This window comes from Limulus polyphemus, unplaced genomic scaffold, assembly GCF_000517525.1.
Source record: "Limulus polyphemus unplaced genomic scaffold, Limulus_polyphemus-2.1.2 Scaffold826, whole genome shotgun sequence".
NCBI lineage: Eukaryota > Metazoa > Arthropoda > Merostomata > Xiphosura > Limulidae > Limulus > Limulus polyphemus.
This window is the reverse complement of record NW_013666436.1, coordinates 394,022-416,877: the sequence shown is the minus strand read 5'-3', so window position 1 is coordinate 416,877 and position 22,856 is coordinate 394,022. Positions and strand designations below refer to the sequence as shown.

At 32.9% G+C, this 22,856-nt stretch overlaps 1 protein-coding gene across 1 annotated transcript in view; it reads left to right on the top strand.

Annotated features, from left to right (window-relative positions):
- The first annotated feature begins 6,605 nt into the window (after nucleotides 1–6,605).
- The window catches only part of LOC111086076 (BMP-binding endothelial regulator protein-like), a 20,250-nt gene continuing 3,999 nt past the window's right edge, over nucleotides 6,606–22,856 (top strand). The window contains exons 1-9 of the mRNA XM_022387517.1: nucleotides 6,606–6,702; nucleotides 10,171–10,277; nucleotides 11,517–11,666; nucleotides 12,078–12,231; nucleotides 13,220–13,410; nucleotides 13,947–14,085; nucleotides 15,933–16,105; nucleotides 18,133–18,302; nucleotides 22,658–22,788. Of these exons, the coding sequence (XP_022243225.1) occupies nucleotides 10,215–10,277; nucleotides 11,517–11,666; nucleotides 12,078–12,231; nucleotides 13,220–13,410; nucleotides 13,947–14,085; nucleotides 15,933–16,105; nucleotides 18,133–18,302; nucleotides 22,658–22,788 (1,171 nt within the window). The 5' untranslated portion in view covers nucleotides 6,606–6,702; nucleotides 10,171–10,214. The remainder of the gene's footprint in view (nucleotides 6,703–10,170; nucleotides 10,278–11,516; nucleotides 11,667–12,077; nucleotides 12,232–13,219; nucleotides 13,411–13,946; nucleotides 14,086–15,932; nucleotides 16,106–18,132; nucleotides 18,303–22,657; nucleotides 22,789–22,856) is intronic.

The window sequence follows — 22,856 nt, the reverse complement described above, 5'->3', positions numbered from 1 at the left end:
ATAAGATGGAATGTTATGTAGTTTCTATTACATCACATTAATTGTGTATAAGATGGAATGTTATGTAGTTTCTATTACATCACATTAATTGTGTATAAGATGGAATGTTATGTAGTTTCTATTACATCACATTAATTGTTTATAAAATGGAATGTTATGTAGTTTCTATTACATCACATTAATTGTATATAAGATGACATGTTATGTAGTTTCTATTACATCATATTAATTGTGTATAAGATGGAATGTTATGTAGTGTCTATTACATCATATTACTTGTATATAAGATGACATGTTATGTAGTTTCTATTACATCATATTAATTGTGTATAAGATGCTGTATCACGTAATGCCTATTGGAACAGACCAAGTGTGTTTAAGATGTGATATTATGTAGTTCATAATGGAGGATCAGACCAAGTGTATAAAACGTAGTAGTATGTAGTGCTTATAATATTGGATTAAGTATACAAGATGCCGTTCTACGTAATGCCTGTTAGAACATATTAAGTGATTATAAGGTACAGAATTATGCAGTGCCTGTCTGATCAGACTATGTGTGTGTAAGGTACGGCATCATTTAGTGCCTATGAATTTAGATTACGTGTATAAAATGCAGTATTATGTAGTGCTTATTAAATCAGATTAGATGTGTATACGATGCACTATTATGCAGCACCTGTTAGTTGAGATTAAGTGTATATACGATGCTGTATAATGTAGTGCGTATTAAGTCAGGGTGAGTGCTCATAAGATGTAGTATTATATAGTGAATATTTAATCAGATCATACCATGTGAAGGTGAATATCAGATCCTTATTACAAGACTAACAAACTCGAAGGAAATACCTACAAATCCCTTTGATACGAGCACAATCACATAACAACACTGTACTAAGTTTTAGTGGCATGGATCTCAAACCTTTACAAAATAAGCAAATAAATGTTCAACCTCAACTATAATAATACGAGTAATAACCTCAACAACACGAGTTCTTATCCGCAATAAACTAGGAAGTCAAATCTGTGTAACAAGTTGATTACGAATTACTTGTGACTTTAGCCAGTGGCGGTTTTCTTTTTACCCAGGTTCGTGAAGGGGCACTAACTGGCGATTTCTGTGAAATATTTCTAGTAAGATCGGATTAATACACATATGCAAATTACGCCATTGGGAGGCCCACGTGAGGTCAGCCTTCTTTGCCCCCCCCACAACCCCAAGTTTTTTTTAAATGACTCTTCTGCCGTTAGCTTCAAACCTTCATGAAATCTTACATTTAAGATAATCTGATCCTAACAGCATTAATACCAGGCCTTTGTGACACGAAAATCAAGGGTAGTGATAAAGACGCTATCTATATCATCAACCAGCCTTTGTGACACGAGAATCAAGGGTAGTGGTAAAAACGCTATATATATCATCAACCAAGCCTTTGTGACACAAGAATCAAGGGTAGTGGTAAAGACGCTATCTATATCATCAACTAAGCCTTTGTGACACGAGAATCAAGTGTAGTGGTAAAGACGCTATCTATCTACATGAACCAAGCCTTTGTGACACAAGAATCAAGGGTAGTGGTAAAGACGCTATCTACATCATCAACTAAGCCTTTGTGACACGAGAATTAAGGGTAGTGGTAAAGACGCTATCTCTATCATCAACCAAGCCTTTGTGACACAAGAATCAAGGGTAGTGGTAAAGACGCTATCTATATCATCAACTAAGCCTTTGTGACACGAGAATCAAGGGTAGTGGTAAAGACGCTATCTACATCATCAACTAAGCCTTTGTGACACGATAATTAAGGGTAGTGGTAAAGACGCTATCTCTATCATCAATTACTTGGACAACAAATGTTTCGGTGTGAATTAGAGAAACTTGGTAAATTGTAGCTTTATCCATTATATTTAAGTCACAGTTAGGTGTATGATAATATTAACATCAAATTGTTTATTTATTTAACTAAAATAGCTCTGGATAGATCTTAAATACTCGTTTTAGAACAGCTTCAGTAAGAAAAGAAACAATCTTGAACTTAATTTGCCTTTAGGATACATGCTCGACTATTTCAGATATTATACAAAGTTACATACTTTACTACAGAATAAAAGATAATTTTATCGCCCAAACTTTGTTTTTCGTTTCAGTTATTGGAGAGAAACAACGAGCTGTGTAGTTAGATTGGCGTTCCTATGAATAATGCTTAATTTTTATAGTCTCTCATGTAACTTGGTTTTCCTCTCTGTCAGATAAGGCCAATCCCGTATGTTATTTGATATTTATGTAGGTTATTAATCTTCTATTAAAATGTGTTCACTATCTAACCTTCAAGTATATATAATTATTACTCATGGAATTAGAAGAACGAAAATGAAGTTGATTTTAAAACAACGTAATCTTCTAATATGTATTCGTGTTCGTATGCCAGCAATGTTAATTCCTTGCACGCACTCTTTGAGCTACAGTGTATGTTATCTGTAAGGAAAACCTAGTTGAAAGATAAAGCTTTGATCATAATGTCATAAAACCGAAGGAAAACTTATAATGAGGGTTAGAGCTAGAAAGTTTCTACGTAAACTTTTTATGTTCTTCCTTATGTAATATTCCCATTCATCCGCAGTATATGTTTTCTTCAGTATTTAGACATCGGTATCAATTATTACCAAATAAGTTGCTTTACGTACGAAGGGTTAAATTAAATGATGTAATTACAGCGTCATTATTACCCAAATAAGTTGCTTTACGTACGAAGGGTTAAATTAAATGATGTAATTACAGCGTCATTATTTGTCGGGAAATATTTTCAATAACTACTTTTCTGATATCGATCTTCCTTATAAAGTTTCGTGTACATAGGACAAACAAAAATACTATTTATGGACTGTTTTGAGAATTTCACTTAAATGTAATCAGAGGTCCTTCTTCGAGATCTCATCGAAATTTCAAACGCGCACCTAAATTATACGTCTATAAATAACTTTACAAATTGCTCAGAAATTTGGTCTACGAAACAATAGGAAGTTTCTTTAAAATCTTGGTGAGAAAGATAAATTAAAAAATCCAGCACATGAGAACTGTTTGTTATTAGGGCCTCTTATATCATAATAATCGTGTAAAAGATGCGGTTTTATGCAGTTCCTATTATATCAGGTTCGGCATGTATAATATACGGTATTATGCAGTTCCTATTATATCAGGTTCGGCATGTATAATATACGGTATTATGCAGTTCCTATTATATCAGGTTCGGCATGTATAATATACGGTATTATGCAGTTCCTATTATATCAGGTTCGGCATGTATAATATACGGTATTATGCAGTTCCTATTATATCAGGTTCAGCATGTATAAGATACGGCATTGTTCAGTTCCTATTATATCAGTTCGGCATGTATAAGATGCGGTATTGTGCAGTTCCTATTATATCAGTTCGGCATGTATAATATACGGTATTGTGCAGTTCCTATTTGATCAGATTCAGCGTATATATGATGAGGTATTATGCAGTTTTTATTAGATCAGATTTAGCATGTATAAGATGGGGTGTTATGCAGTTTCTATTAGATCACATTCATCGTGTATAAAATGCGGTTTTGTGTAGTGCCTGTATGATCAGCTTCAGTGTGTATAGAATTAGTTATTATTTAGTATATATGAGTTCGGATTACGCGTTTATAAGATTCATTATTATACAATTAAACCATACTGTAGATAAGATATGTATTAAGTAGTATTTATTAGGCCAGGTTAAGGATGTATAAGATGTTGTATTATGTAGTGTCTATTAAAACAGATTAAGTAGTATGTAGTATCTATTAGATCAGATTACGCAGGTAAAAGATGCACTATTGTGTAGTGTAGTGCCTTTTAGGTCAGATTAAGTGTGTATAAGATGTGGTATTATGTAGTACCTGTAAGATCAGATTATGTAAAAGATGGATTGTTATGCAGTGCCTATTAGATCAAAAGTGTACAAGATCTATAGTATGTAATGATTATTAGATCAGATTAACTGTGTAAAACATGCAGTATTATGTAGGCCTATTAGAACATATTAAGTGTTTATAAGATACAGTATTATGCAGTGCCTATTAAATCAGATTGTGCATAAGATGTATATTATGTAGTGCCTCTTAGATCACATTGTATATAAGATCTGGCATCATGTAGTGCCTAAGAGTTGATATTATGTGTGTATTAAATGTAATATTATGTAGTGCCTATTACATCAGATTAAGTGTGTATAAGATGCACTTTTATGCAATGCGTGTTAGTTGAGATTAAGTGTACATAAGACGCTATACGGTGTAATGCATATTAAGTCAGAATGAGCGTGTATAAAATACAGTATTATGTAGTGCTTACTAAATCAGACTGAGTGTGTATAAAATACAATAATATGTAGTGCTTATTAAATATTAAGTCATAATGAGCGTGTATAAAATAGAGTATTATGTAATGCTTATTAAATTAAATTAGTTTGTTAGTTTGAACATCACAGTCATTGAGCAAAAATAAGCATCATGCGAACGTGAATATCAAATCCTTGTTACAAGACTATTAAACTCGAACGAAATACTTACAAATCTCTTTGATACGAGCAGAAGCACATAACAACACATATACTAAGTTTTGGTGGCATGGATCTAAAAACTCAACCATAATGATACAAGTAATAATCTCAACAACACGAGTTCTTAACTGTAACAAACTAAGAAGTCAAGTCTGTGTAATAAGTTGATTACGAATTATTTGTGACGGGAGATTTCTGTGAAATATTTCTAGCCAGGCCATATCAACACGTATGTACAAATTACATCATAGCATATGGCTGTCAGCTGAATTTGAAGGCTCAACGAGGTCAGCCTTCTTTGCCTAATGACATGAACACTATATCTCAACAAAACAAGTATCAAACATATGACTTGAACAAGTTAGCTTCGTAACTTTAATATCCACCACTAACAATATGAGCATCAAACACTGATAACAAGGAATGAGTGGAAAGCTGTAAAAGCGTGAGAACCATGTCCTTTTGAGCACCAAACCCTAACAACATGAGCATCAAACACTGATAACAAAGAATGAAATATGAGTGGAAAGTTGTAACAACGTGAGAACCATGTCCTTGTGAACAGCAAACCCTAATAATATGAGCATCAAACACTGGTTATAAGGAATCCAATATGAGTGGAAAGCTATAAAAACGTGAGAACCATGTCCTTGTGAGCACCAAACCCTAACAACATGAGCAGGAAACACTGGTAATAAGGAATCAAATAAATCAAATGCGAGTGGAAAGCTGTAATAATATGAGAACCATGTTCTTGTGTCCCTATCGATATGAACATCAAACGCTGTTAACAAGGAATTCATTACGAATGGAAAGCTGTAACAAAGCAAAAACCATGTTCTTGGGATAAAGATTTAAGACACAAGTAGTGTAGTCTTTAGAAATATATACCAAAGCCCTGAGTATCAAGTAACATCACTCTGAAACACTAATGACACAAGAGCTAAACCTCGAACATATAACTACTTAATCTTTATGAAACTAATATTTAACCCAGGAGAATGAGACAATACAGATATCTGAGAAGATTTAAAAGTTACAAATAAAGAAAAACAGCTCGAAATATAACAATATGTAAATATCAGTGACCTACTGGCGGTTAGGGTTAACGAACGCTGAACGTATTTAAATGTTTGCCAAATATCCGTAAGGAAACATTGTTTGCGAAATGTAAGTAAAAATATGTAACTATAAGATTAAACCTTAATATCATCAACAAAGTCGGAGTACAGAACTTCAGAACATTTGATATCGATTTAGAAATGTATGTTTTGGCAATATTAAGTAATAGTCTGCTAGTTCGTTGACAATATTAAGTAATAGTCTGCTAGTTCGTTGACAATATTAAGTAATAGTCTGCTAGTTCGTTGACAATATTAAGTGATAGTCTGCTAGTTCGTTGACAATATTAAGTAATAGTCTGCTAGTTCGAAGAAAAAGTTATCTTAGAAAATATACTTTATAACAGAAAAACACTATGTAAGAACTCTAATACTAATGAAAAGTTACTTGTCCAAATACCTTTTTCTCAGATTTTTCTGACACTAAGTGTCTTTACGAGAAAACTATCAGCTTGAGCAATGAGATGCTGAAGTCTGTTATCAACGTGTTTTTAATATTAAAGTAATGAACCAATTTTAATTGTGTTCAAAATGTGACATTTTGTACAGTTGTTTTAGTATGGTACCATAGTCAACGAGAAAAGTTTCATTTCGATTTCACATAGACCATGCTCTAAGAGGTAAAGGATAACCCGATCTTCAGCCTGTAAACGCTGCATAACACTTAGCCTGTTGTAAGATGGTTTTTTTATAAGAACGATACTCTCAATAATATTTACTGTGTTATCTGTAGAGAAAAAATGAATCGACTAAAACTGAAAAAATCATTGTTTTAATTCAACCCAATTAAATTTAGAAGTTATAATTTATTCATAAGTTTTAGATCTATGAACATTCGACTTTCATCAAATTGATATGTGTATTTAAAAAAAAAATGACTTGTAATTTGTTTTTACCACGAACAGAACGGAAACATCGTTTGTTCGAAGAAAGCCTGCCCTGTTTTGCCTTGCCCTGAATCAAAATATGTAACCAAACCTGGAGAATGCTGTCCGCGTTGCAGAGGTAAACATTTAATTTGTTTTTCTTCCAAGAATATAAAGATTCAGTACTTTAGACTAGGACCTCTTGTGCAAAGTTTTAATAAAAATAAGATGACGACACCAACGTTTCGAAATGCATGATCATCTTCATTAGACCCCCCAGTGGCACAGCGGTATGTCTGCAGACTTACAACACTAGAAACCGTGTTTCGATACCCGTGGTGGGCAGAGCACAGATAGCCCATTGTGTAGCTTTGTGCGTAACTACAAACAAACAAACAAAAATCCTCATTATATGAATTAGACATTAAGGGCCCCATGTGCAAAACACAAAAACGAGAACGTTTTCTGGGGTAATGGGTGACACGATGTATTAGATAGACAAGTAGATATTTAACACTTAGAACTAAAGACCATAAATGTGTTCTTGATAAATTAAAAACGCGTGATTCAGACTTGGCGGACATCTGGCGAACTCTTCACACGTCATTGATTGGGACAATGTAAAAATATTTAAACAAGTAAAGTTAAAAAACGAATTAAATATAAGAGAAATATAATATATATATATATATATATTAGAAATGGTTCAAAATAAAATGATTTTGAATGGAGATTTAGGTCACGGAAATACATTTATAGAAATCGATTTTGTAAATGGTGCCACTGCACAAGATGCATATTGTAGACGTACATTTACAGTGCGTATAAAGGAACTTTATGTGTCTTCTTGGTCTCCTAAAGATGGTAGAACGTGTTCCTCCGAAACATGTAAAGATTTCTAACGTATATTTTTCTGCTTTTAACTTTATATAAATAAAATATTCTACATGTTGAAACATTGGTGTCGGCATCGGTTTTTTAATAATACACTTACACTGCTTGCGCGCCATCTCCTGATAACATAGTGACATGTTTTGAATCGTAAAAGCATATTATAAGGAAAAATATTAAAAAATCCTGATTATATGAGTGCTTTTGAGTTCTAACTATTAAATTGTTGTTTTCAAACAAATGTATGATAAATATCACAGAAAATGTAGTATTACTTTGTTATTTCATATAACAAACACGAAATTCTCATGTTCTCTGTTTTTTCTTTCTCTCTTTCTTCAAATTTTTAAAGAAACTTCCTGTTGTTTCTCAGGCCATATTTCTGAATAGAGAAGTTTGTACAGTTATACACGAATGATTTAGGTAAGAGTTTTAAATGTCGATGAGAGCTCGATGAAATATTTTCGATTAAATTTTTTAAAGTAAAATCGCGAAGCAGTCCATAAACAATATTTTGGGCTTGTTCTCTGTGTTGAAAATACTTCTCGACAAGTAATGACGGTGTATTTGCATCACTTAATTTAACCCTTCGTACGTAAAGCAACTTATTTAGGTGTTATACTTCATGAGTTATTCACACAATTACAATACCCTAGATAACCTTTACTTTTGTTTATTATATTTCAAAACTTTATCCACACCAGACAACCTTTATTTTTTATTACGCTTCAAAAGTTATTTAGAATATTACTGTACACTAGACAACCTTTATTTTTTATTACGCTTCAAAGTTATTTAGAATATTACTATACACTAGACAACCTTTATTTTTTATTACGCTTCAAAAGTTATTTAGAATATTACTATACACTAGAAAACCTTTATTTTTTATTACGCTTCAAAAGTTATTTAGAATATTACTATACCAAAAGTAAAGGTTATCTAGTATTACGCTTCAAAGTTATTTAGAATATTACTATACACTAGACAACCTTTAACATTTTTATAATATTTCATAAATTATTCACTATACACTAGATAACCTTCGATTTTGTTTATTATACTTCAGAAGTATTTTTTACTAATCCCCTGTTGAGACAGCGGTAAGTTTACGGATTTGCGACACTAAAATCCGTGGTTCGATTCTCTGTGATGGGGAAAAAAAGATAACTCAATGTGGCTTTTATCTGTTACACATTCAATTTCAAATAGCCTAAAACTGAGTTAAATTGTAATTTAAAGTTATTAGTTAAGTAAATGCAGATATATATCTCCAATTTATGATATTTGCCAACAAGATTGATACACACAGTTTTGTTTTTAATACAAATATGTTTTAATATACAAACGATAATACAATTTGCAATAACAGTCATTACAAATAGTTATTACAAACAATGATTTATATACAAAAGTTCCACAAACTTACAAGCGATACAAAGTCTTCCTTCTAGTCTGAAACTTCCTTGATATCTTATCGAGGGTTCACGACGAGCGTTAACGTAGGTACAATTCACTTCACAGGGAGCTAGCTAGCTTTGTGGTCTTCACTGATCACACGTCGATTTTTTCTACCGATGACGTTAGGTAATGTTTTCGTAAAAATACTAATGTCCGATGTGAATTCCCTGAAGTTAAATGGTTTGTAATATTCGAAATTTATAAATGTTCCTCGTTAAATATCTGAAGTGTCCCGATTAATAAGCGTTATAACTTCCGAAGTTTATAGCACACCAATTATAGCAAACCAATAATATGTACTGTTTTTTGGCGCGTCGCATTGGTTATATTTATAGGCGTTTGGGGAGTTTCTCGAAACTTTAGTTTACGTAACAATACATGGCCCGACATGGCCAGGTGAATAAGGCGCTCGACTCGCAATCTGAGGGTCGCGGGTTCGAATCCCCGTCCCACCAAACACGCTCGCCCTTTCAGCCGTGGAGGCGTTATAATGTGACGGTCAATCCCACTATTTGTTGGTAAAAGAGTAGCCCAAGAGTTGGCGGTGGGTGGTGATGACTAGCTTCCTTCCCTCTAGTCTTACACTGCTAAATTAGGGACGGCTAGCGCAGATAGCCCTCGTGTAGCTTTGCGCGAAATTCAAAAACAAACAAACGTAACAATACTGACGCTGACATTAGCGTTTACGTACACAGATATATTGTTGATTCTTCTCGAGAATCTTCTACAACTTTAAAGAATAAGCGGGAGTTTAGCAATACATATTTAACAGTATAAGTTGTGTACATTTCTAAATATAAATATAATTTAAAGAAACATCGATTTTAAAATAAATATGTAATAGTAAACCGTCACAGCTCTAAAACAAACAAGCATCATTACTGTACACTTGCAGTAAATGCGTCACTAACGCTCTTAAAACTTGTTTCGTGTTGTCATACATCGATGTTATTCAAATATTCATTGTCTTTGCTACTTCGTGGAGTCGTTACGAGTTACAGCTATTTAAGTCTGTAGATTGAGCAACGTTTGGAACAGTTGCCTCTTCTTTTTTATCAAAAACTTTTTAATGCGTGACCTTCTATACACTTCCCAATTGTTCCAAAAAAAGTTAGGCTTAGACTACAAGACGAAAATGAATCTTACTGAATCATATCAATCAAACTGAGAAAGCTTGGTCAATTCTTTATTGATAAAAAAAATCAGCTTGTGACTGTTTGAAAGCATGAATTCAAAATATTAGTTTTATTTTTAGGTAGCCGTAAAATCTACGACTTCAATGGAAGATGTCTAGTCGGAATGACTGAAATTAAACATGGGCAGAATATTATGCTAGATCATTGCACTCACTGCACGTGCAACGTGAGTATTTGTTTCGGTGTCATATGATATAATTTGTTTTCGTTTCATTGAAATTTTCGTTCCTAACTCAGATTTACAAATTTGGTACAGTTTTGACCAGTTATTAATATGTAGTTACACGATTTAGGTTTCTTAACTAGCATTTGAACACATCTAACTTGGGTTGTAATACCTTCTAAAAGACTGGTAAATTTTATTTCTGCTAATCGTTTAGTTAGTATTGCTTTTGTAAAATATAGAGAAGAAATCGTAATTCGTTACAGTTACGCTACACTGCATATGTGATTCTGCTTACTATTATTAGGCCTACTGGTTCCGTTGCATTGTCAGCTTTCGGCGTTTAACATCGTAAGAAAAATGTTTCATTGTCTGCATCAGTGGCGTAGGAAGCCCCCGCCCCTCACTTTTGAACCTGTCCTAGTAGAAATGCAAAAAAAATTAGAAAAATTACTCTCTGAAAAACCAAAATGCATAAAATTTAATCATTAACCTAAAAGCTTCCAGGATCCTAAAGCGAACCCTGGCGTGCATACCCTCGCTTCGCTTGGTCAAATAAGCCTTAGGCCTTCCCACTTTTAATTTACCTTCTACATCTCTGGTTTTTATAAATAGGTTGATACATTCTGAAGAAGATGCTAGTTTTTACAATCCTGGGAACCTGGAGTGACTTTTAGACTGTGTTTTGATTGGTGTATATATGATATATAGCAGCTGGGGTGATTGAGAAGCTACAGTTCGCCCTACACCAGACGTCAATACAACAGTCTGTTTAAGTCATATTTTAAGAGTTTTTTTTTAATAGTATTGAGTTTTATTGGAGTTAGAAATTACTAGATCAACTCAAAATCAAGATTATTAACCAAGGATTAACTCGAGTAACTAATTTATGTAACTCCACTAATGAGCTAAGTTGATCAGGTTTAGCCTTATTAAAAGTTTAAATAGGAAATCAGATTGATAATTCTACCAATAGTGACATGCAATAAATAAATAAAATAAATAAAAACGGGTTATAGGGTATCGTATTTTTGTTTTAAATTGATTTCTTGAACCTTCGTGTTTTTCTGACATCTTGAACGATATTATTAACCAATTATAAAAGATTCGATTTTGTGTAAAGTTTTCTACATTTGTTTGTTTTTGGCTGCTTTTAAACAATCATTAAATTAACAAAAGTGCTTAAGTGTAATCTGGGATAAGTGAGTAGTATCATGGATAGTCTTACATGAACATTTTCAGAACTCCACCACAATTTGCCAGAGGACAGTTTGCCCTCCGGTTCACTGTCCACCTGAATTTCAAGAGCTGTTACCGAACCTTTGTTGTTACAAGTGTCGTGACCCAGAAGAGACTAAAGCAGTGTGCATGATTGAAGGTCGAGTATACCAGGTATTTGTTCTTTTTTACACAAAACAATCATTAATAATTAAAAAATAATAATAACGGTACAAAATTTTCCCCCTTTTCATTTTTATTTGCACTGTCCAAAAGCTGTTGTAAAAGTTATTTGAATTTTTTTTATTTCAGTTGGAGGATAATTGAATAAAACATTGAATTTATTTTTCTAACATTCAAGATTCTGGGGTAAATTTAAAAAGGTTTCTGCTATGTGTAAAAGTTTGATCAGTAATGGAATTACTGTTATTGATTTTTACTGGAGAAACCGATTTGACTTAAAACTTTATTTGCTACCAATTGCTATCATCACACTTTATGAATATGAATTTCCTTATAAAGAACCAATTCCAGTATATTTTAGATTTACTTTGAGTTTCTTTTTTTTTTCTTTTCGCATAATAGGATGGTGAAAGTTGGAAGAAAGAACGATGCACTTTGTGTTCTTGCAGTGACGGTGAGATAACGTGCGAAGTGATACAGTGTTCGGAAAAGTCCTGCCCCAAGCGGCACAAACTTAAACTAATACCAGGAGACTGCTGTGCGACATGTGTAGAAGGTGATTGCATGAAAACATGTAACTTAAATAATTAATGTTTTTTTTTTGTTTGTTCAACCTAAAAACTTGGAAAGAAATAAAAATATAAAAAATTCCTTGTTAAGGAAAATCGATCATTTTTTTTCAAGTAAAAACAAAAATAATTTTAATACTTTTAATTCCTTACAGCTTCCACATTCGATATATTATTATGAATAAACAGAAACCTTTGTTTTCTATTTTGTATGCACGGTTCTAATCGAGAGGAAGTCGCAGGATAAAAATACTGGAGGAAACAAAACTATTGATTCTTAGCAATAGGTGGTCTATTTCGTAATATCAAACTGTCGAGAAAGAAAATAGTGAAGTTTTAATTCTTTACACGTTACGCTCAGAGAATTTAAAATGTTACATTGTATAAAAGAGGAAAAAGGGTGGAACAAAGTTGTAATACAGGAATTAAAATCACCAGTAAATAATTTTAATTCATGATACGTAACGTTTTCCCCATTTCTATTGTTAATTTGATCATGACGTGTAAGTATGTTTGTATATTGCATTGTAAGTAACTTACTTAATAATAAATATTAAGTCTTCTGCAGGTTCGTAGCAGCTATTAATTACAGCGTTATGAAGTTTCCTGTGGTGCTCTATCATAAAAAAATTGTACTTAAAATGTTTTGCTCTGTATGTAACTTGGAACTGCTGTTAGTGAGTGAGGTTAGTCACATCTGAAAGCTATAAACCGGGTTCGATACTCGTGGTGGGCAGAACACAGATAGCCTATTGTGTAGCTTTGTGATTAACTTCAAAACCTAACCACTTCTCAAGTTTTAAAGCGCTATAGTAAAAGTTATCTGAAAAATTACTCTTGGAGTCAGTTGGGTTTAAATACTAGTAAAGCGATTTTAGTATTCCCGATATCAAATTACAGAAAGCTAACGGTTCGAACCTGATTGAATTTTCTTGCACAATTGAAACACTGCGAATAACGTTTTTTTTTTTGTAGACGATGGAGTGTGTTCTGTGTTCGGTGATCCACATTACCGAACGTTCGACGGACGAATTTTCAACTACCAGGGTTCTTGTAAGTACCTCCTGGCCAAAGATTGTAAGGGAAATAAAAGCTTCGCTATCCAGGTCATTAACGACCCTCGACACTCAAAGACATTCTCTTGGACGAAAGTTGTGAAAATGAAAGTGAGTTAACCATATACCATAGGTTAACTTTAAACTTATCATTAACAATATAGTTATATTTGCAACTCTATAGTGTAGATTGTTTTAGGATATCTTCGTGCACATAGTATACAAGAAGCTAAGCTATACAAATGGCAATGTATTGTCATAAAATTAAAATATTTCCTATCAACAACTAATTTCTTATTGTTTGAAGTTCTCTGACTGCAATACGTCATAGATAACGACAGTTTTTTGGGAAGAAACCAAGCCTCCTATAAATCATCATATTACTACTTTCTGAACAGTGTTCTTCCTGATCCTGGTTTCATTTTAAAATTACTTTTAAATTGTCTTATAGTTGACTGAAAATCGGCCGTGCTAGAAAGCTATCTCTGTAGCCTACACTTTGAAATGGTGTATTTCTGTTTTTCGCTGTAACTCCATGTGGAGCTTTATATGCAGCGCTTTATATTAGTCCTGTGAAGTTTTATTTACGAAACTAAATTTCTTGTAGAATCTCATGAAACATTCCAGTCTTTTTTCCAACTTTATAGATAGGTCAAAGCAAAATCCGAATGGCTCGATTTATGAAGGTGAAGGTCAACAAGAGAAAAGTACAACTTCCGTATGTTAAACTGGGATCGTTCTCCGTAGTTCAGGAAGGTTACAGCATAGTTGCAAGAACTAATCTTGGTAATAATTGTGATGTTATGGAACTGTTTAATTGCTGTAGATTGTAATTAATGAGCTATTTTATATGTAGAACCAACCTTGTCCATATCAACAGATAATTCACCGAATAATTGTGATGTTATGGAACTGTTTAATTGCTGTAGATTGTAATTAATGAGCTATTTTATATGTAGAACTAACCTTGTCCGTATCAACAGATAATTCACCTAATAATTGTTGTGTTATGGAACTGTTTAATTGCTGTAGATTGTAATTAATGAGCTGTTTTATATGTAGAACTAACCTTGTCCGTATCAACAGATAATTCACCTAATAATTGTTGTGTTATGGAACTGTTTAATTGCTGTAGATTGTAATTAATGAGCTGTTTTATATGTAGAACCAACCTTGTCCGTATCAACAGATAATTCACCGAATAATTGTGATGTTATGGAACTGTTTAATTGCTGTAGATTGTAATTAATGAGCTATTTTATATGTAGAACTAACCTTGTCCGTATCAACAGATAATTCACCGATCTAATTTTGACCTAATTCTTCCACTATAATAAAACATTTGCTTTAGAACGATTATATTTTCTTTCACAAACATCTAATTACAAACTTAATCTAATCCATCTTACCTTAGCCAATACAGTCTAAGAAAATCGTAACGTTTTATTATTCCACCATTGAAGTCATGGCTACTTCTGCAGTTTGGTTATGCTTCTTTTACTTTGTTAATTGTTTCCATTACACCATTCACAGGTCTACACTGCATCATCCATGCCTTTTAGGTTTTTTCCCATGTGTATTAGCGAAACTGGATTTATGGTATTTATTGGAGCCTGAAAAACGCGCCTAGTGAACAATGACATTCTGTTAGTTTAAAACGATACAGACTTTTTTTAGGGATCACAATTGATTTTTTTATTACCGTGTTCCAGTTAGATAGTGAAATAAACGATTAAAGTTAGTTTAGAATCAATTTACAGTAGACGTAGCCTGATCCAAACTCTCAGTGATCTTAATTGTTCAAATAATACTATCATCTTTATAATATGAATCACGTCATCAGTTTCAGCCATTCTATACTACATCTATTCATTCGTCAATGATGTTGTACATTTGGATATATTTATAATCTGAAATTAACTTTCTATCTTTCAAAAACTGTGAAATCTCTACCCAACTCGACACTTACTCGGAAAGGCTGTAGTTACAATTATCGAATACTGTCTGTTTGAAGTAGTATTACAGATGTTTATTACAATTATCGAATACTGTATGTTTGAAGTAGTATTACAGATGTTTATTACAATTATCGAATACTGTCTGTTTGAAGTAGTATTACAGATGTTTATTACAATTATCGAATACTGTCTGTTTGAAGTAGTATTACAGATGTTTATTACAATTATCGAATACTGTCTGTTTAAAGTAGTATTACAGATGTTTATTACAATTATCGAATACTGTCTGTTTGAAGTAGTATTACAGATGTTTATTACAATTATCGAATACTGTCTGTTTGAAGTAGTATTACAGATGTTTATTACTAGATTTTAAACTGCAAGGCGGTCAAATCGGCAGGTTTTAGAACCCTTAATGAGCTCTAGTGTTATGTAACTATATATTGTATCAGAAATACACAAAGAAAGATGTACATCAGATGTAACCAATATTCATTTCTACTTGGAAGTCTTTCCTTTAGTAGAAAAAATGGTAACGATCGTCCACGCGCATGTTTCAATAAAAAAGTCGCTACACTTGATATAAATGTATTTCTGGGTCATTTTCTATTTTAAAATACAAACCAAGATATAGGTGGATCTGTTATTAATGAAGATATTTCGATGACTTAACAGGGGTCAAAGTCATGTGGGACGGAGGTAGTTTTGTAGAGGTCTCTATACCTCCAAAGTTTAAGAACCAGATGTGTGGACTTTGTGGAAACTACAACGACGATTCAAAGGATGATTTCATTACAAGAAAAGGGGATATAATAACGGATGTGGAAACATTTGGGAACGAATGGAAAGTAGGTATTGACTTGTCTCATAACACGTAACACTTTGTGAAATGAATGACATTTATTGAACTGATAATTAAATAGTAATGCAATATATTTTAGAAAATACGTGGTAAGAAACAATCGTTTCTCTTTATAAAACATAAATATGATACAAAAAAGGCACCCATGAATAACTAATATATATAAAACTTACCACGTATGCTTACCATATGAAAAACTTATCGGATTATGTCTACTACAAGGCTGACTTCGAGAACTATCTCTAGATTCTAGAGGTTGTCAGTTTGCGTCGGTTACGAAGACCCAAAAGTTTAGTTGAAACGCTATTTAGTTTTTGGAGGTGGTATAAATCGACATTACAGAATAATAATTAAACAAACAACTTAATATTCTCTTAATATCGTTAAGTACGTTAGTACTTAATAATAGGAAAGGTGATGAAACAAAATGGCGGCCATAAAACTCGCCCGTTTAAAACCACCTTTAAAATGTCTGAATATTAACAATGACTATTTCACAGTATTGGCTGAACAAAACTAAAGCTTATTATACTTATAAAGCCACCTAAATCAAAATTTCACTGTTTCAACGAATTTTCATCTAAGTAAGTAGGTAAGTAAGTGACTTTTCCAGATAACCATACAGAAAAAATGACAAACCTTATCGCTCTAATTCTTTCACAGAACTTTTCTGTCTGGGATTCTAATTATACCTTTATTGTACCGAAAAGAATACTATTATATATATATATATATATGTGGATAGATAACGGACGATGCGCTACTTTGGGCATATAATGAGATTTGTGGGTAGGTTGGTAGAGATCCTGATGACTAATAAAATCGAATCGGGTGTACGCGCGTCCCACGCTTGGTATTGCTGGCGCGCAAAAACATAGCTAATAAAAAAAGAAACAAACAAGTATAATAAAACAAATTAAGTTTTATAAAGACAAGAAGGGATCGATATACACGTAGCCTAACTAGCTATAATAATATATAGATTTTTAATGCTACAAAAAGTATTTAAACAAGAAAGTCAAAACTACATAAACTGAGTTACTTCAAACATTTTATCACTTCTTTGGCAAATTACTATAATTATGTTAGTCTGAGTCAAAGCAGGGATAATTTAAAAATAATTGAGTAACCTTATTGATGTTGTGGTGACCAAATATCATTTCTCATCCTGGCCCCCTCTATGTATGATGCATTTCCTTCATAAATTTATGAGGTTTATTATATCCGTTTGGTAAATTGTAGGCGTGGTATTATGTATCCAGTTATTTACAGCGGTTTTTGTTGTCATCTTTGAGAGGGAAGTCATAGCGTATTAGGAATATATGCAGGATGTGTTAGGACGGTTCATCCTAACCTTTCGATTACAATCATGAGAAATACAAGTCCTGTCATTATCACGTGACTGGATAGTACCTTCTAGCATTTCACGGATGTTGACCTGTATGATTACGTATAATAAAGATAATTCCGTTTCTTTCTGAACATACAATTCTTACGATACTGTGAACGGAAGTTTGAACAACCAAAATAATTTCGTAACTTTGAAGTACGTTCTTTTCTATACATACTCGATGCTGGCATCTGAGATGCGCTGGATCTACCGAGTTAAAGTATTTACTTTCAGTATGTATTTTTGATATTTTATTTTTAAGCTATAGATAAACTTGTAATATGAAGTACCTTAAAGTAAATAAAATAAAGACTTATATCTCCTCAATGTATCTTATATTGGACCAATAAAGATACATTCTAGAGATATGGGCCATTATTTTACTTCCATCAATAGTAATAAACCCCAGTTTCCGTTAAACAAAATGAAACGCATTAACTTTCATTGCGAAATAAAAACCGTTCATGAGTTCAGGGGAATGACTTGAGCAATATCAACATGATAAGTTATAAACCGATGTTAAAAAATAAATATTTACGTGTTTACCTAGTGTATGTTATTTTGTACTACTGGAAGTGAAATAAAATTGTAGTTTCTTATATTTTTTTCTATTTGAACTTTAGAGGGGTAGCACGCGGCGATGTAAACCAATCTTTTCAACAAAAGCACAAGAGTCATCATGCAAACACAGCTGGGAATCACAGATTCGTGGAATTCGAGAATGTAACGTTCTAAAGGTTGCCACCGTGTTTATTGAGTGTCACGCTAAAGTGGATCCCATGCCTTATTACCAGTAAGTTACTTCTTAAATTAAACACTGATGTCCATGCCTTATTACCAGTAACTTACTTCTTAATTATTAAACACTGATGACCATGACCTATTACTGGTAAGTACTGGTGGCCATTAGGGCGTGCATGCACAGGGACGCACGAGCGCTAGGATTAATGGTCTGCTAACGAACTGTGGTAAACTGAGAACAATAAAGTTTTCAGAAACACTGTGATGTCAGCAACTGGCGAGTATTGTTCTGCCAGTCATCTTTTGAACGTGTTCTGTCCTGGCTGTGACGTCAGCAACTGGCGAGTATTGTTCTGCCAGTCATCTTTTGAACATGTTCTGTCCTGGCTGTGACGTCAGCAACTGGCGATTATTTTTCTGCCAGCCATCTTTTGAACATGTTCTGTCCTGGCTGTGATGTCAGCAACTGGCGATTATTGTTCTGCCAGCCATCTTTTGAACATGTTCTGTCCTGGCTGCATAATCAATTTTTGTGTTGTTTTATCTTTGCCCCATTTAAATTAAATTTTTAAATATTTTGTGATGATTTGATATTTATTGTATATGACTAATTGATTGTTATTTTTCCTTTTAAGATTAAGATTAGCATGATGTATTTACCTTTTCTAGTAATGTAATTAGAATTTAATTAGAATTACTTAATGGTGTAATGTATTTAGTACATTACAAATAAAAAAAGAGTAATTTATCTAGTATTTAAATGCATTTGAAATAATTTGTGACCATTTTTTAATTTTTGCTGTATTGATGTGTTTGTATTTATATATGTGTGCATGTGTGATAAATACAATTAGTAAGTTATGTGATTTATCACACACAAAGGACCACAACTAAGTATGACAGTCACTGTCAGTAAGTTACTTCTCGATAATTAATCATTGATGACCATGCCTTATAACCAGTAAGGTACTTCTGAAGAATTAAACATTAATTACCATGCCTTATCACCAGTAAGTTACTTCTCAATAATTAAACACTGATGACCATGCCTTTTTACCAGTAAGTACGTCTGATGACCATGCCTTATTACCAGTAAATTACTTCTTAATAATTAAACACTGATGACCATGCCTTATTACCAGTAAATTACTCCTCAGTAATTAAACATTGACGACCATGCCTTATTACTTACCAGTAAGTTACTTCTGAATAATTAAACACTGATGACAATGACTCATTATCAGTAAGTTACAAACTTCAAGTTTGGGACACAGAAAAATTGATTTAACTTATTTAAGCCTACATTGTTAAACAAAAAAAGGAAGTATTCGTTTGTTTTTCAGAGTACAAGAGAAAGTACTGTTGTCGATCTTTGATATATAAATAGACGTGATTAGAATTTTGGTTCTGCGTGTAATGCAAATACTAGTAGCCCTAAAATTATGAAATTAGGTGATTTAAGTAAACTATAGAAGTAAATATATATTCATATATACGAAATTTATTGGTTTAAGAAAAGTATGAGAATGAAAAGATATATATATATATTTATATATACAAAATTTAATGGTTTAAGAAAAGTATGAGAATGAAAAGATATATATATATTTATATATATGAAATTTAATGGTTTAAGAAAAGTATGAGAATGAAAAGATATATATATATTTATATATACGAAATTTATGGTTTAAGAAAAGTATGAGAATGAAAAGATATATATATATTTATATATACGAAATTTAATGGTTTAAGAAAAGTATGAGAATGAAAAGATATATATATATATGAAATTTAATCGTTTATGTATACAGTAGAACTTACAATTATGAAACTTAATTGTTGAATTAAACTTCAGACAGAACGTTGGGGAGTGTTTGCCGTCAATATGTGTTGTTCACCAGTTTGTGGGTCACAGTGTTTGGGGTGGCTATGGCCTCCCTCCCCAAGCCTCTTTTAGCGCCGTCTCTGGTTATTGATCATGTTTTTTAAAGAGTTTTCTACTTTTTATTTAAATAAAATAAAATGAAAAAATATACTTTTCACGCACGATCCAACTACCCAGTTTAACAATACTGTATTCTACATGTAAAAGTTCTATAAAATAAGGAATGTGTAACACATCATACACGTTCCTGTCGCCCAAAATATAAGTTCTTTGAGAAATATATAAATAATTCATCGTTTTTGTGCTATTATGTCTTGCCTGACTCAGTAATATAATTTCAAATATTCATCCATATAAAAATCAAATAACACCAATCTTTATCATCTACTTAGTGACCTCTACACGTCCGTTCTAGAACAACTATTTGGAAGCAAATTCATGCACACCTAGAAATCAGAACTTTGTTTAAGATACGTAGACGATATCTTCAGTATATGGCGACATGAAATAGAATCCAGCAGTTGTCGTCCCTTTTTAGGTGTGAATATAAAGAGAGAAAGTAATAAAGCTACCACCGGTATATCCAGGAAATCCCATTCTGTCACACATAAGATTTAATCACAGAAAATATTCTCCTACTTCACCTATGTAAGTCGTGCTATACAATCTTGCACACACAAAGAATACTCACTAATTGAATTGAACTACTTAAAGAATATAGTACTATCTAGATGTTTCAATCCAAACATCTTATATCAAAGTTTAAAACAGTAAAAAATTTGTTTCAGTCCCTTTTATGCCAGAAATTAGTAGACTTTTAATAATTTGAGCATTGATGTCAAACTGTATTCAAACCCTCACATACAATAGATATTTTACTACCTAACCTCACATACAATAAACACTTTACTACCTAACCCGAAAGAATCCATATTAAAAGAAGAAAAACGGGGCATGTGAATGTGGAAAGAAATACATGGGACAAACATAATGTCACTTAGAAACAAGACGCAAAGAACACCAAGGTCACATGAGTAGAGGTAATTTCCAGATATCCGCCTTTATATATCATCAATATGAAACAGATCACAAATACTTTGTAACGAAATTCTTCTCTTACACCAACCTAGAACTAAAGAAGAAAGAGACTGTATAGAAACTATTGAAATCATCAAAGCAATGACCTCTCACTAAACTGTGATATCAGTCCCAGCAACATCAGCTGTATTTGGCAAGGTCTATTCACCGTTCATACACTTGACCAGACTTAACCTCTACCTACATCCTGTCACCTGCTCAAACCATTTCCGTCACATTTAATCACTATTGTCTTTGTAACGATATATAAACTTTGGATTGTTTAGTACTTGAAGAAGACAGACCAATGTTCTGTTAAAACATGTAGTATGTTTATACCTGAAGTAGACAGACCAATGTTCTGTTAAAACATGTAGTATGTTCATACTTGAAGAAGACAGACCAATGTTCTGTTAAAACATGTTGTATGTTCCATCATCAATAAAACTTTTCCTTATGCCTATAATTCATTCTTTGCCTTCCTGTTATCAACCTTATATTATGCTGAAGTGTGATCTTAAAAAAACATTTTGGCATTCAGTATGCGTATTGGCCCCTGCGGTTCCGAAGTAAGTCTGAGAACTTATAACGCTAAAAATCGAGTTTCGATACTCGCCGTGAGCAGTACACTTATAACCCATTGTGTAGCTTTGTGCTTAATAATAAACAAACAAAAACATTCCATGTTACTATTGATTAGCGTGCAAATGAAACGGTTAAATGTTTCAAACATGTGAGAACTGTAACTGATCGATTTTGGCTTTCATTTAATAAAAACGTCAATAGTTGCAATGGAAGGTATGCTATTTTAAAACTTTATAATCTATAAAAGAAATAACACTTTGTTCACATGTTACATACGGTGTAATTTTGTGAAGTGGTCATTATTAAAATAGGCCCGGCATGGCCAGGTGGATAAGGCGCTCGACTCGCAATCTGAGGGTCGCGGGTTCGAATCCCCGTCCCACCAAACATGCTCGCCCTTTCAGCCGTGGGGGCGTTATAATGTGACGGTCAATCCCACTATTCGTTGGTAAAAGAGTAGCCCAAGAGTTGGCAGTGGGTGGTGATGACTAGCTGCCTTCCCTCTAGTCTTACACTGCTAAATTAGGGACGGCTAGCGCAGATAGCCCTCGTGTAGCTTTGCGCGAAATTTAAAACAAACAAAAAACAAACATTATTAAAATAAGTTTGTAAAAAATCATAAAATAAAATATCTTATAATTATGTTTGTAAAACAAGAAACGCGGCTTGTAATCCACATTTCTAAGTTTTACTTAATTTCCTAACTCCATTTTCATTAACGATATCGATAAATAAATAAAGTCTTAGTTTGAAGATGTTGAGATAAAAATTCTTTTCCAAAGTTATTACATGAAACACTAGGCGCACATATTTTAAAACTAACGAATTTTAAATGAAATTCCAATTTATCTTTGTAGATCCTGCCTTATCGATATGTGTGAGTGCCCTCTTGCGGAGAAATGTTATTGTGAAGCTCTTCAGGCTTATGCAAGAGAATGTGAACGGGCCGGAACCATCCTTGATTGGCGGAAGGATACAGGCTGTGAAAGTAAGCAACTACAATTCTGTACTAAATTTTGCTATTTATATATTACTAGCAGGAGTACCCGTCCCTGG